This window comes from Emys orbicularis, chromosome 2 (genome assembly GCF_028017835.1).
Source record: "Emys orbicularis isolate rEmyOrb1 chromosome 2, rEmyOrb1.hap1, whole genome shotgun sequence".
Taxonomy (NCBI): Eukaryota; Metazoa; Chordata; order Testudines; family Emydidae; genus Emys; species Emys orbicularis.
Window position 1 is genome coordinate 119,238,244 of NC_088684.1, and position 14,249 is coordinate 119,252,492.

Consider the following 14,249-nt stretch of genomic DNA (forward strand, 5'->3'; position numbering starts at 1 on the left):
GGCATGATATTGGTAGTGGTCCCTGACCACCATAAAACAAGCAAACATCTGTGCCAGGGGTGCATGGCAATATGAAAATAAGGATACGGAAGGTCGAGGGAAACAAACCATCTCCTGGACCCAGAGAGAGAATCATCACTGCTAGGATTACTATTCTGAATGGCTGACAGCAGACAAAGGTGTTCAAAGTCCTAAGGTCCAGAATTGGTTCCCACCCTCTATTTTTCTTCTGGATCAGGAAGTCCTGGGAACAGAACCCTTTCCCAACTAAGTATAGTGGAACAGGTTGTATCACCCCTACTGTACATCCTGTCTCAAAAAATCCTCACGAGAAGGCTTCCTGAAGAGGGACGGGCGGGGGGAAGAAGCTGCAATGGATGGAATAGCCTGTCGAAATCACCTCCAAGATCCATCTGTCCCATGTGATGAGCTCCCAGGAAGTTAGGAAATGGGAGAGACGATCCCAATAAGAGTGAATGCGGGGAATAGATGCAGCATAGAACCTGGAGCAGGAGACAGGATACTGGGTTAGTTGGACCATTGGTCTGATGCAGTATGGCCATTCTTATGTTCTGATGAAAAGATGCACCCTTCACGTCTGGCTACAGATGACAGTACTGACAACAATTTCAGCTTGGCTTTGGAGACCTTATGTTTCAAAGGCACTGAGTCTGGTGCTGCTTTAGGTTGTTTACCTGACAGCTTCTCAGTATGTGGCATGGTATTCTTAGCCAATGCTGTGGTCTCTCTACTGGAAGGGAAGAGAGGCTTAGCGGTACCCAAATCAGGACACAAGGTTGTGACTTTCCTCTTCTTTTATCCTGTTCTGGAGAATGGGGTCTTCTCATCTCTGAGAGTCTGGATGGTTCTGAAGGGCTCCCAGGATTTTTGCTTACTGTTGCAGCAGAGATGGTCGCTGGAGCTCTCTGAGCAACCAGATACACGATACAGAGGGGTGAATCAGACCCCATAAATCTGTGAGGGTTCTCCATTAACAGGAATTTTAGAATAGCTATACTGGGTCAGACCAATGGTCCATCTAGCCCAGTCTCCTGTCTCTGACAGTAGCTGATGCCAGATGCTTCAGAGGGAATAAACAGAACAGGGCAATTTCAAGTGTCGTTCAGTCCCAGTTTCTGGCAGTTGGAGGTTTAGGGACACCGGGAGCAGAGCTGTATCTCTGACCATCTTGGCTAATAGAATTGATGGATCTAGGCTCCATGAACTTATCTAATTCTCTTTTTAACCCAGTTATACTTTTGGCCTTCACAACATCCCACGGCAATGAGAACCCCTAGTTCTTGTGTTATGTGAAGGGGTAAATAACACTTCCTTATTCATTTTCTCCATATCATTCATGATTGTATAGCCCTCTATCATAGTTGTCTCTTTCTAAGCTGAATGGCCCCAGTCTTTTTAAGCTCTCCTTGTTTGGAAGCTATTCCATACCCCTAATCCTTTTCACTGCCCTTCTCTGTACCTTTTCCAATTCTAGTATATCTTTTTGAGATGGGGTGACCAGAACTGCATGCAGTATTCAAGTTGTGGGCATACCATGGATTTATATAGTGGCATGATATTTTCTGTTTTATTATCTATCCCTCAATTTTTAGATTTGCTTTTAAATCCTGAGCCTATCATACATTTGGAGGGAGAGTGAATCTATCTCAGACAGCAAAGGCAGCTTGAATGACCACTGCTGTGGGGAAAAGACTTATGGCAGGTCTGGCAGGGTTTGGAGTCCAAGTCTTGGGCATAACCCATACTCAAGGCTGCAGATCAAGGACTAAGGGACAAAAATAAAGGCTCAGAATGCACAAATGAAGAAGGGAAGGTGTTCTTAACAGAAAATAAAAGAAATTTGAAAAGAAAGGATTAAGCAAGAAAGGTAGCAAGCTGTGTAGCTAGCTAATAGGCACCACACTGATCCATCTCAAGCTGCAGGTGGTTGAGAAGGAACTGGTGTGGTGGTGGGTCGACCCCCTTCCTGTATACCTTTGTACTGGAGCACCAGGATGTCAAGGGCACAGACACTGCTGATGAAAATATCTGATCAAGAGTGCATGGAGACGCGCACATCCTGATGCAGAGCAACCACAGCTACTCGAAGAACCACCTCATAGCGAGCTTTCAGAGTCACATCCTGACCGCTCACGAGACTCCTCAGAGACCATCCCAAGTCACCAGAATTCCTAAAAGGAATTTTAGTTCCTTAACAAACTCCTTCTTAAATTATTTAGTTGGCTGTGTAAAAATTAAAAGGGTGCTTATCTCATAGGCTAGGGACCCCTGAAAAGACATCCAGCAGCAACCCCACAAAGTGTAGCCAAAAACCAAATTTTACTTTATTACCCTGCCAACAAGCCTATTCTGGTTTGTTAGTGAGAAGCCTGCTGAGCCTATTTTGGATCATTTGGGGCTGAGGGCCCTAAGGCGGGGAGGGAGGAGCACCATAAGGCTGGGGGAACCTCCAAAGGCACAAGGGGCAAGGGCTAGGGAAGCTGCCAACTAGCCTAATAAATAATTATTAAGAAATAAAAATAATTATATTTTTTAAAATATTAAGTCACTAAACTTGCCTGTGCCTTTACTGAGGTTTATGATATATGTATCATTATCATCTACCTTATCTCCCAAGGGCAAGCAAATATCAGGGAAGATAAACATGTCTTTATAGCCATAAAATGTTTATTACCTCCAAGTGTGTTTACACCAACTCTGGGATGCAGTTTTATAACTTCTATTTTGCTTTAACATTCTATGCTATTTTCTTTTATACTATGTTTTGAAAGATTTATATACATGTTAATTATTGTGCTTTGTATAGAATGTAGATGAGTCTGCAATTACAAATTGTAATCAGACTGCAAACAGTAAATTATAAATCTAGAACCTATTTAGTAAAAAAAGCAAACAAACAAATCAGAGTTATCAAAGAATGGGACAAGTCTCCTGTTTATAAGATATTGGCTTGATACAAAGGTAATACTCATTTCAAGAAGACAAACCATATAAAAAATTCATGTTTTAGGAAGATACCTGATTGTGGGCTAGAAAATGTAGGGTGTGTTATCAAAGTAACAAATATAAGTAAGCCCATACAAAGAAGTCTAGAAATATCATCATTAAAATAAATTTTATAATTACTCTAAAAACGTATTCAGAAAAAGCCTCTAGGATAAACATGTGTCATTGGAAGTATTTAAAACCTTTTGTTTATTTCTTAAATGTTGAAATGGCAAACACCTTTCTGAAATGCATACTTGCAAATATATTAATTAAATGCAAAGCTCCTAATACCATTGCTATGTAAATAGTGAAATACTTCATGTACAAATATAGCAAGGTCATTTGATGTCATAACTGGTTACTAATATAAGAAGCCATTTAAGTACAGAAATATGTATATTAATTGGGAAACTAGTTACCTGATAATCCGTTAGCAATCCCTCATCAAACTTGTGAAGAAGAACCTCTCCAAAAACTGGTAAAAAGAAAAGACAATACCTTCTCTGATAACACTTTAAGAATTTAATTTTAAAAGTCTACTTTGAGAGCTGACCTTAACAGAGAGAACTGGAGGGTTTGGACTCATTTGAAACAGAATTTCAACTTCAATTAAACTCTGATGGAACTAAAGGAATATCTTTGAAAATTGACTGAATAAAAAGAAAGAGTTAAAACTAACTTTAAAAGTCATTTGATGCTTTTCTGACAGAAGAAGAACAAAGGCAAGTTAAAAAAATGTTGTTATTCGTTATTCAGACGGCACATTCAGGAGATGAAGGTGTCACTCAAGCCAACTCTGAAGGCATGAAGCAGTGAAAGGAGGACAGCAACTAACTTTAAATCTACATAAGACTGAAACAACAGGTGTGTTTTCTTACTTTCATGGAAGTAGGAAGGAAAGAGCATAAAAAACCCCTCAGAAGTGAGCACCCCCTGTACACATACCCTCTGCTACCCTGCTTCAACAAGAACTCTACAACTCATCACATCCTGTTCATCTCTACAAGCAAGCTGATACAGACAGATAAGAAAAACAGAAAAGACTCAAGAAACCAACTCAAGGAATAGCTTCCCAACACTTCAACATGGATTGGTGAGAGGAAGTTAACTAAGACACTTGCCAAGACACTAGATTTAAAATTCTTGCAATGATTCTATTGGAATATGAAATTGCTATTATAACTTAAAAGACTAACAGTGTCTCTTGTTAATCACCAAGTGATTAGAGCAATGGTTCTCAACCTGGGGCACACGTACCCCTGGGGGTACGCAGAGGTCTTCCAAGGGGTACATCAACTCATCTAGATATTTGCCTAGTTTTACAACAGGCAACATAAAAAGCACTAGCAAAGTCAGTACAAACTAAAATTTCATACAATGACTTGTTTATATTGCTCTATATACAATACACTGAAATGTAAATACAGTATTTATTTCCAATTGATTTATTTTATAAGTATATGGTAAAAATGAGAAAGTAAGCAATGTTTCAGTCATAGTATGCTGTAACACTTTTGTATTTTTATGTGTGATTTTGTAAGCAAGTAGTTTTTAAGAGATGTGAAACTTGGGGTACACAAGACAAATCAGACTCCTGAAAGGGGTACAGTAGTCTGGAAAGGTGGAGAGCCATTGGATTAGACCATATATTCCTGGAGAGGAGACAGGCTAAATGCTGGTAAACAGAGAAATAGTGGGATTTAATTGGATTTAAGATTCTTAATATTTGTAACTGGGCCTGTCTCGAAGACAGTTCCTTATATGGCTTCTTCTAAGTAACTGACTTAAAATATTTCCTTCAATTTCATAGGATTTAGTTAAAATTACTTATTTTGCCCATTTATAAACTTATTTATTATTATTAACTAGACAGGACCCACCAGCCCTTCAGTTCTTTTACCCAGTCATAAAACAGCCTTTAAGTATCTAATCGGACACTAAAACTGGAGTCACAATAATTTTGGGAAACAATATACTTTGATCTTAATTTACCAAAGGGAAAGCACTCCTCAGAGGTGTTCACTCTGTGGGGCATAATCTCTGTTAAAAGCTCTCCACAGAGAAACATACAGAAGAGATTGTAATGGAAGTAACCAGCTTATCATTTGTGTTCAGTCACTCGTGTTGTTTGACGTCCTCTTTTCCTTTCTTTAATAATAAAATAACACTGGCTAATAATTGTGATGTTTTTGCTTGCTCTTAATCATGGTGTGGTGTCCCCTAAGGAACGTTAAAGAACCCCTTTGACTAAAGCAGTGGTGGGAGCCAAACCTCGGAGTTGGCAGCAAGAGAAACAATTAGTAACAGCTGGCCTATCATTTCTTGCTTCTCTAAGACAAATATTTTTAGTAATTTTTAAAATAAAATTTCTTGGTGTCCAGCACTGGAGAGAGGCCACAATAGGGACTCAGAGCATCATGCCCTTGGAGATTTTTTCAAAAGTTTTGGCATTTCGTCTTTTCGAATGAAGTTCTGCTAGCACTGAATCCTCTCCCCATATAGCGATCAGATCCAGTACCTCCCGTACGGTCGATGCTGGTGCTCTTTTTTGGTTATCGGCGTGCATGGTTATCTGTGCTGATGAGCTCTCTGTGGTCACCTATGCTCTCCTGTGCTGGGCAAACAGGAAATTAAATTCAAATGTTCGCGGTGCTTTTCCTGTCTACCTGGCCAGTGCATCCAAGTTCAGATCGCTGTCCAGAGCGGTCACAATGGTGCACTGTGGGATAGCTCCTGGAGGCCAATACCATCGAATTGCGGCCACACTAACCCTAATTCGAAATGACAATATCGATTTTGGCGCTACTCCGCTCGTCGGGGAGGAGTACAGAAATCGATTTTAAGAGCCCTTTATTTCGAAATAAATGGCTTCGTTGTGTGGACGGGTGCAGGGTGCATTCGATTTAACGCTGCTAAATTAGAATTAAACTCATAGTGTAGACCAGGCCTAAGACTAAACAGACACACCTGGGCCCATAGGGAAGTTCAGTGCCTGGTGAGCCTCCTAAGGCTTGCAGTAGGAAAGGTGCGGGAAGCCCAACTAACCTTTTAAAACTAACAATACATGGAGGCTAGGGGCCTCCTGCTGAGCCTTCTCTAGGGCTTGTGGGAGCTGAGGGTTAGGGAGGCCCCTGAAAAAAGGCTTGAGTGGGGGTGGAGGGCTGCTAGTTTCCTTGTGGTCTCACAAGCCTCCAAAGGCTTATAGAGATTGAGGCCTCATGATGCACTCCAGCCAGTTGGGACACTTACCCTGGTAGAGACTTCTCCTAGGTGCCTCGTAGGGGTTGCAGGGTCTTTGAATGTGTGCATTAATAAGGCTTCCCAATTGCAGACATCAGGAAGGGAGGAATTCCCCTTTCTACGCCCTCTCCCCTCCACCATCCCAAGTTAGGACTTTAAAAAAATAAGGAAATTCTGACATAAAATACTCTATCAAGGTGAAGTTAAGGTTTCTGTCCTTGGTTGGCTTGCTTATTATCTTTCAGATATATTAGAATCACACAAGAAATTAGAAGCCTAAGGAATTCAGTTAACAATGCAAACATTTTAAAGTATGGAAATTCACACAGTTAAGATAGCCAAATTGCCATGGTTTTGCCCCAGAAGAAATCACTGAATGTCTGAGGATTCACTTATAGAGGCAGAACTAAATATGCATTTTTTGTTATTCTAGGTTGGCTATCTGCTGACTTAGAGAACTATAACAATCTACAAGTATTAGAAGAGCACTAAGATGAGGAGAAAATTGTTTAAGGTGGTGCATGGTGGTAAAACTGGGAGCAATGGCATGAAACTGAGCAAAGAAAAAATGTCACAAGCTAGCAGGAAAATGTTTGTACTAAACTCTGTTGAACTGTGAAATAGTCTGCCAGTGAATGTGGAAGACGGCCTGGCACTGGAGTATTTTAAAATGGACTGAATTTTGCCTAATACAGTCAAATTCCTCTCAGATCCCTAATTTCTATGATTTCACATGGAGAACAACTTTTGACTGTTACTATAGGGACCATTTTCATCTGTCTCAAGAGGAGAGAAACCTTTTTTTTTTTTTTTTTTTTTGGTGCTGGCATAGAGAAATTTGAAGGAATAGTCTAAGCATCACAGAAGTGTTATGTTTTATGTTTTGAAGAGCTTCATTTAATGATGGTACAAGAAGAGCTGCTGTTAAATCTGGTCAAGGAGGGTAAAACACTTGTAATGAAATTCAAAACTCTCAATAAACATTATTTTATCATTCTAACTTCTGTATAAGCACGATGTTGATCTGAATTAAACTGAATGCTATGTGACAAGCTACCAGAAGAAATCAGGCAAATCCAGAGTCTAACTATCTTTAGGAAACATTGCAAGGCCTTCCTCTTTGAGAAGCTTTTCAGCCATATGTGACACACTCAATTCAAACACTCCTTTTATTCCTAAACTCCTAGTAACTGCCCTCTCCAAAGGAAAACCCTACCTCAAGCAGAGTTTTGACCCTGTGAAGGGAGGGGTACCAAAGATTCATGAAGTCCAACAGGGACTTCCTATTCCTAATGATTAGACATGGAAGGTGCTCAGATACAACAGTGATGGGTGACAGTGTAAAATTCTAAAATAGATTAGATTAGATAAGATAAATTTCATCACCTGGAGCCTCACATCCACAATAACATTTAGAGAGAAGAAAAAAAAGTTGTTTTTTTCACTAGGCTTTTCAGCTTTGACTGAGTTCTGTCGTCATTTTCATGGTTTGCTTTGACTGGCTCCTCCTTCCTGGAAAGTTGGAGTTGTAAGTATGCGTACTGAATTTGAATGGATGTCTGGGTATTTCAAACCTCCAGGTGGAGTTTGATCTTTGTGAACACACTGGAATATTTAGGTTGGCTCTTGTGTAGGTTCTTTTTACAGTATTTCACAGGAGAATTGTGGCGGCCTTTCCCCAATCTTATATGCCAATGCATCTTCATTGCTAGGTGATTGTACAAATGTGAGAGCTGTTTCAACAGCTGATTCAGATTTATTGTAATTTTTCTTTTAATATTATATTTACTTTCAAACAACAAAAAAACCCACGTTGGTTCACAAATTAAGTGAGAGGAATAGTAAAGACACTAGTGTTTAAAGTCCACCTTTCCCACCTTGACATAGTACTGCAACAATTATTATCTAATTTCTCCTACAGAGACACCCGGTAAAATTTCAGTAGCTAGTCTAACTTTTCGGTAACCCCTTCCACTGGAGCATGATGCCAGTTGACTTGACCCTCCCCATGCTGATGGTAAAGTATATTCTGAATGCAGCAGTGCCTTTCAATCAATTCATGTTCAGCTGCTGTATTACTGCAATGAGTGTGGCAGTCTGCCAGCTACAGAAACGTTAGGATGGTTTTGATGGCAGAGTTACTACAAAAGTGCTGCTGAAACCCCAGCTTGCAACTCACCCATAGAAGAGGCTGGAAGAAAATGCTGTTGATACATTGGGGCAAAGGAAACTTGTGCTTGTTAAGTATCATTAAAAGCTATACCCACATACACATTGAAGATAGCAAGTCACATTTCCAAACTGTTTTGTGGAGGGTTGGCCAAGCAACTTCCAGTGACTTGAATGTACATAGCATGGCTGTAACACCAATCAAGGATTTGGGAATTTATTACAGTATTTTTAGAGGCAGCTTCCATTCAAAGCAACACAGAATTACAACCCTCCTTCAGGAAATCACTTAAGCACGTTCTTGAATCCATCCCTATCCTGGAAAAACACGTAAGCATGTGCTTCAGTGCTGTCCTGAACAGAGATGATTTTCTGAATATCCAGAGCTCAATAAAAATGTTCCATCATTGATATAACGTCCCTTCTTCTTTGGTAATGACCAATCCCTCCTACAAACAGAAAATTATCTATCTATCTATCTATCTTACCTGAAAATGCACTTTTTGGTCAATGTGAGGCACACTAAACTGTTTCAGGAAGCGTTCGTCTTCACTCCAGAACAGGCGGATGTCAGGGATACCATAGAGGATCATGGCCAGCCTCTCTAATCCCAGGCCAAATGCCCAGCCAATTTTCTCCTCAGCACCAGCTGCAATAAACAAAGATAAAAATCCAAGGGCTTAAGAGTGGCACATGAAAAATTGCTAATACAATGCCCATCTCTTTCCCAAGGAAGATGCTAAAGAAGCATGAAAGGAAAAAAGTCTGCAAGTAATTGTCCAATGATGGAGCTAAAGCCTGATCCTCATCCCATCAAAGTCAGTGGCAAATGTGATCGAGGAAGCATGACCGAGTTCAAAAGTAAGCAAGGCTTGTGACCAGGAAGTCTTGCTCACATGGCTCTCTGGCTGCAGTTAGACTTTGAAGACACAGTTAGCAGAAGTGTATATTGCCTTCCTTTACATTACTCCTCCATTGTGCTTATAGGTTAAACACTTAATATTTTATTCAATTATGCTGTATAATACATACAAAAATTGGTTTACGATCCAAAGCATTTTAGTTGGGCTGATAGGTGAGGCCAGTGCAGAGTTAACACTGTCACCAGCATTTGGGAGGATCAAAACAGTCACTTTCAAGGTGAGAGTAAGATCAGTTCAGACCAACTGTTTACAGAACAAAGGGATTTAGGACACCGCCAGTGTTAATAACAACACCTCTACCCAGACAGCTCTTAGATCAGCAGAGGCTTTTGCACCTGGAGAAAGCTGTTACTCCCAGATAAGCAAGGTTCTGTTATTGTAGCAGTTAAATAATAATTAATAATTCTTTGTACTTATATAGCACCAGTTTTGGGCACCGCATTTCAAGAAAGATGTGGAGAAATTGGAAAGGGTCCAGAGAAGAGCAACAAGAATGATTAAAGGTCTTGAGAACATGACCTATGAAGGAAGGCTGAAAGAACTGGGTTTGTTTAGTTTGGAAAAGAGAAGACTGAGAGGGGACATGATAGCAGTTTTCAGGTATCTAAAAGGGTGTCATAAGGAGGAGGGAGAAAACTTGTTCACCTTTTTTTAAACTCATATTGAAAAAATAAAGGAAACTGAAAGCTAAGGCTGCTGCTAAGTTATTTGGAACCCACTACAGATGACTGTGTTAATTACCAAGACATCTGATTAAGTGGGTTTTAGCCCACGAAAGCTTATGCCCAAATAAATTTGGTAGTCTCTAAGGTGCCACAAGTACTCCTCATTCTTTTTGCTGATACAGACTAACACGGCTACCACTCTGAAACAAGACACAATAGCGACTCCATAAAGAGCTGGTCCACACTAACCCCCCATTTCGAACTAAGATACGCAACTTCAGCTACGTGAATAACGTAGCTGAAGTCGAAGTATCTTAGTTCGAACTTACCGCGGGTCCACACGCGGCAGGCAGGCTCCCCCGTCGACTCCGCGTACTCCTCTCGTGGAGCAGGAGTACCGGTGTCGACGGCGAGCACTTCCGGGATTGATTCGGGATCGATTTATCGCGTCTAGACAAGACGCGATAAATCGATCCCAGAAGATCGATTGCTTACCGCCGGACCCGGAGGTAAGTATAGACGTACCCAAAGTTGCACTGGGGTTTGTGCTTCGCACAAGGTTTTAAGCTTCTCTGCTTTGAACATGATAGTGTGCCCTCCCCAAATTTAAAGCACTTATTCTTTTAGTGTAGAATTAATTTTTGGAGAATTTTCATGTAAGACTGTTGATTAGTTTAAAAGGTATAAGTATTTAAAAACTGAGAAATTTGTATAATCTACTCTCTCAGCAGATGGATGCTCCAGAATCCAACCATTCATGTACAAATAATTATGTTTGTAGTCCTTACGGATGTGATGAAAAGATGAACCAAAGGAAAATCAGTGTTAAAGTGTGGTCTTCCTGAACTGTATCCCTTTGATCTCTTGTCATTTGCCTCCTTAGATGATAAACTTTTTTGGTCAGGGACCACAAATAGAATCCCAGCCATACTGAAGTCAACAACAAAGCTTCCACTGACTTCAAAAAGGCCAGGATTTTACACCATTGTACAGTGCCTAGCACAATGGGGCCCTGATTTACCCTCAGAGCACTAATTAATACATAATAAAAACAGAAATAGACTGTCTGAGGCAATAGCTCTGAGAGGTATGAACTGCCACTGCTTGTCTCAATAGAGGAGTTAACTCTGAAACCTAAAGATGCCAATTTAAATGCCAACAATGTTAACTGTTTCACTACTGCTCATTTGAGCAGAGAGAACTAACAAAGGTGACAAATTAATCTGATTAATCTGATGGAACTGATGACTGTGTATGTTTTTTGATGTGTAAATTTTAGCAGAAGGTCTTGATCTAGACTGTTTTTAAATGTTACTAATGTGCATATTTTGATTTATGAACAATTTAATAACAACCATTTCTGTTTATTCAGCAAAGTTTAACAATATTATTTGACAAATTAATTAGTCATACACTGTATTTTTACAGTGAATATTGTGATTTCATGTCAGTTATTTTTTTTTTACATGGAATGGGTCCATTGCATACTTCTGCAGTATGCGCATATGGTAGCCAACTGAGAAATCATTCTTCATCCAAGCAACTACTTTGCAAGCTCAGCACTTCAATGGCTCACCTATCCACAGGGACCTGCTCCAAGAACTTGTCTTTTGGATCTCCTGAACACTAGGAAGCCCACAGGTGGGAAACTGCTTTCCTGAAGACTTTATGAATTTTACGAGGCATACATAACAATGTTCTCCTCAGCTGGCTACCCTACAGAACTTGTCAAATCCCTATGCACCCTCAGAACACACCCCTCCTGCTGTGTCCCTTCCCTGCTATCTTGTTTTCTACTTGTAAATGATAAGGCCCCTAGTCAGCAAAACATTTAAGCATGTGCTTAACATTAAGCATATGAATAGTCCCAGTAGTCACAAGGACTAGAGCATATTCTTAAATGCTTGCTGAACGGGATTGCTAATGTGCTTAAAGTACATGCTTAAGTGCTTGAATCAGGGTCAAAGCATATACGTTTTTAAAAACAAATATTTCATGCAAGTACAACAGTTATCACTACAGAATTGATACATATAAAATGTACCTGAATAAAAACTAAGCACCTATACTGACAAGAAATTAACTGCTTGGGGCAAATGGGCAAGAGAAAGTGACGAGGGAGCTGGAAGTGACTGGGATGGAGACAAGCTGAGGGCTCACGAGTGAATCTGGTCAGGCAGCAGGTTTAAAGGAACTGGGGAGCTGGTGAAGCAATCATAGCTTCTCTGTTTAAAATGTCACAGGCCAATGGAGATAGCTTGAACATCTGTTAAAGCTTTCTCCAGCTGGCTCTCAAAGCTTTTCAGGCTGCCAGGCTCTTGATGCTTCATGTGAAAAGATTTGACCACTCAGCAGAGACGCATCACTGAAAGTTTCCTTGCCCCATACACAGTTTTAAAGAAGCTCTTTTTTCCGGCCCCGTGGTCAGTCTCCCATCCTGGGTCCTCAGTCCTCATAGATAAATACATTATATAAATTAAAAGAAAAATCCCCCCCACAACCACTCAAATGCCACCAAGACATTCTCCATTACAAATCTTTGTTAACTTAGAACGAAGATTGCTCAAATGTATTTCAAACACAAACATGTGGACACTGAAACACCAAAGAAATCATAAGTTAAGGAAAAATACATGACCAATACAACACTATTCTCCAGACTTTAGCCCACTACCATCACAGTGCTCAGCCACTCTAACACTTTCTACTCACTCAATTTCTGTACCAAACAACTACAAATAATTTAATCTTCTTTGGGCTGGACTAGAAGGTGCTATACTCTAGTATACCCGCACTAGGAAATAAGGAAACAAATCAACAGAGCCAGACGTGTACCCAGAAGCCTCCTGCTACAAGACAAGCCCAAGAAAGAAACCAACAGAACTCCACTGGCCATCACCTACAGTCCTCAGCTTAAACCTCTCCAACGCATCATCAGTGATCTACAACCCATCCTGGACAATGATCCCTCTCTTTCACAGACCTTGGGAGGCAGGCCAGTCCTCGCCCACAGACAACCTGCCAACCTTAAGCATATTCTCACCAGCAACCACACACCGCACCATAACAACTCTAACTCAGGAACCAATCCATGCAACAAACCTCGATGCCAACTCTGCCCACATATCTACACCAACAACACCATCACAGGACCTAACCAGATCAGCTACAACATCACCGGTTCATTCACCTGCACGTCCACCAATGTTATATATGCCATCATGTGCCAGCAATGCCCCTCTGCTATGTACATTGGCCAAAAAGACGGTTACTCACCGTTGTAACTGTTGTTCTTCGAGATGTGTTGCTCATATCCATTCCAATTAGGTGTGCGCGCGCCGCGTGCACGATCGTCAGAGAATTTTCTACCCTAGCAACACCCGGTGGGTCGGCTGTGGAGCCCCCTGGAGTGGCGCCTTCATGGCGCTGGATATATACCCCAGCCGACCCAGCGCCCCCTCAGTTCCTTCTTGCCGGCTACTCCGACAGTGGGGAAGGGGGGCGGGTTTGGAATGGATTTGAGCAACACATCTCGAAGAACAACAGTTACAACGGTGAGTAACCGTCTTTTCTTCTTCGAGTGCTTGCTCATATCGATTCCAATTAGGTGACTCCCAAGCCCCACCTAGGAGGCGGGGTCGGAGTGAGACATTGCTGTGTGCAGAACCGCTGACCCGAAAGCAGCATCGTCTCTGGATTGTTGCACCAGCGCATAGTGAGCAGTGAACGTGTGGACCGATGACCAAACTGCAGCTCTACAAATGTCCTGGATCGGGACTTGAGCCAGGAAGGCAGTCGAGGAGGCCTGGGCTCTCGTGGAGTGAGCGGTGAGGCGCGGCGTCGGGACACCGGCCAGGTCGTAGCAAGCACGAATACAGGACGTGATCCAAGAGGACAGGCACTGTGAGGAGACCGGTGAGCCTTTCATCCGGTCGGCGACTGCAACGAAGAGTTGTGTGGTCTTTCTAAACGGCTTTGTGCGGTCAATATAGAAAGCCAGGGGCCTGCGTACGTCCAAAGAATGCAAACGTTGGTCTTGGCGAGTAGCGTGCGGCTTAGGATGGAACACCGGGAGAAATATATCCTGGTTCACGTGGAAAGGTGAGACCACCTTGGGAAGAAAGGCAGGGTGGGGGCGAAGCTGCACCTTGTCCTTATGGAACACCGTGTATGGGGGCTCGGACGTAAGCGCTCTGAGTTCAGAAACGCGCCGTGCTGAGGTGATGGCTACAAGAAAAGCTGT

The 14,249-nt window shown here is 41.6% G+C and overlaps 1 protein-coding gene across 1 annotated transcript in view; it reads right to left on the bottom strand.

The window, feature by feature from the left end:
* Window positions 1-14,249, bottom strand: part of FARS2 (phenylalanyl-tRNA synthetase 2, mitochondrial) — a 395,435-nt gene that overhangs the window by 175,862 nt on the left and 205,324 nt on the right. Inside the window, exon 5 of the mRNA XM_065400011.1 lies at window positions 8,907-9,067. Within this exon, the coding sequence (XP_065256083.1) occupies window positions 8,907-9,067 (161 nt within the window). The remainder of the gene's footprint in view (window positions 1-8,906; window positions 9,068-14,249) is intronic.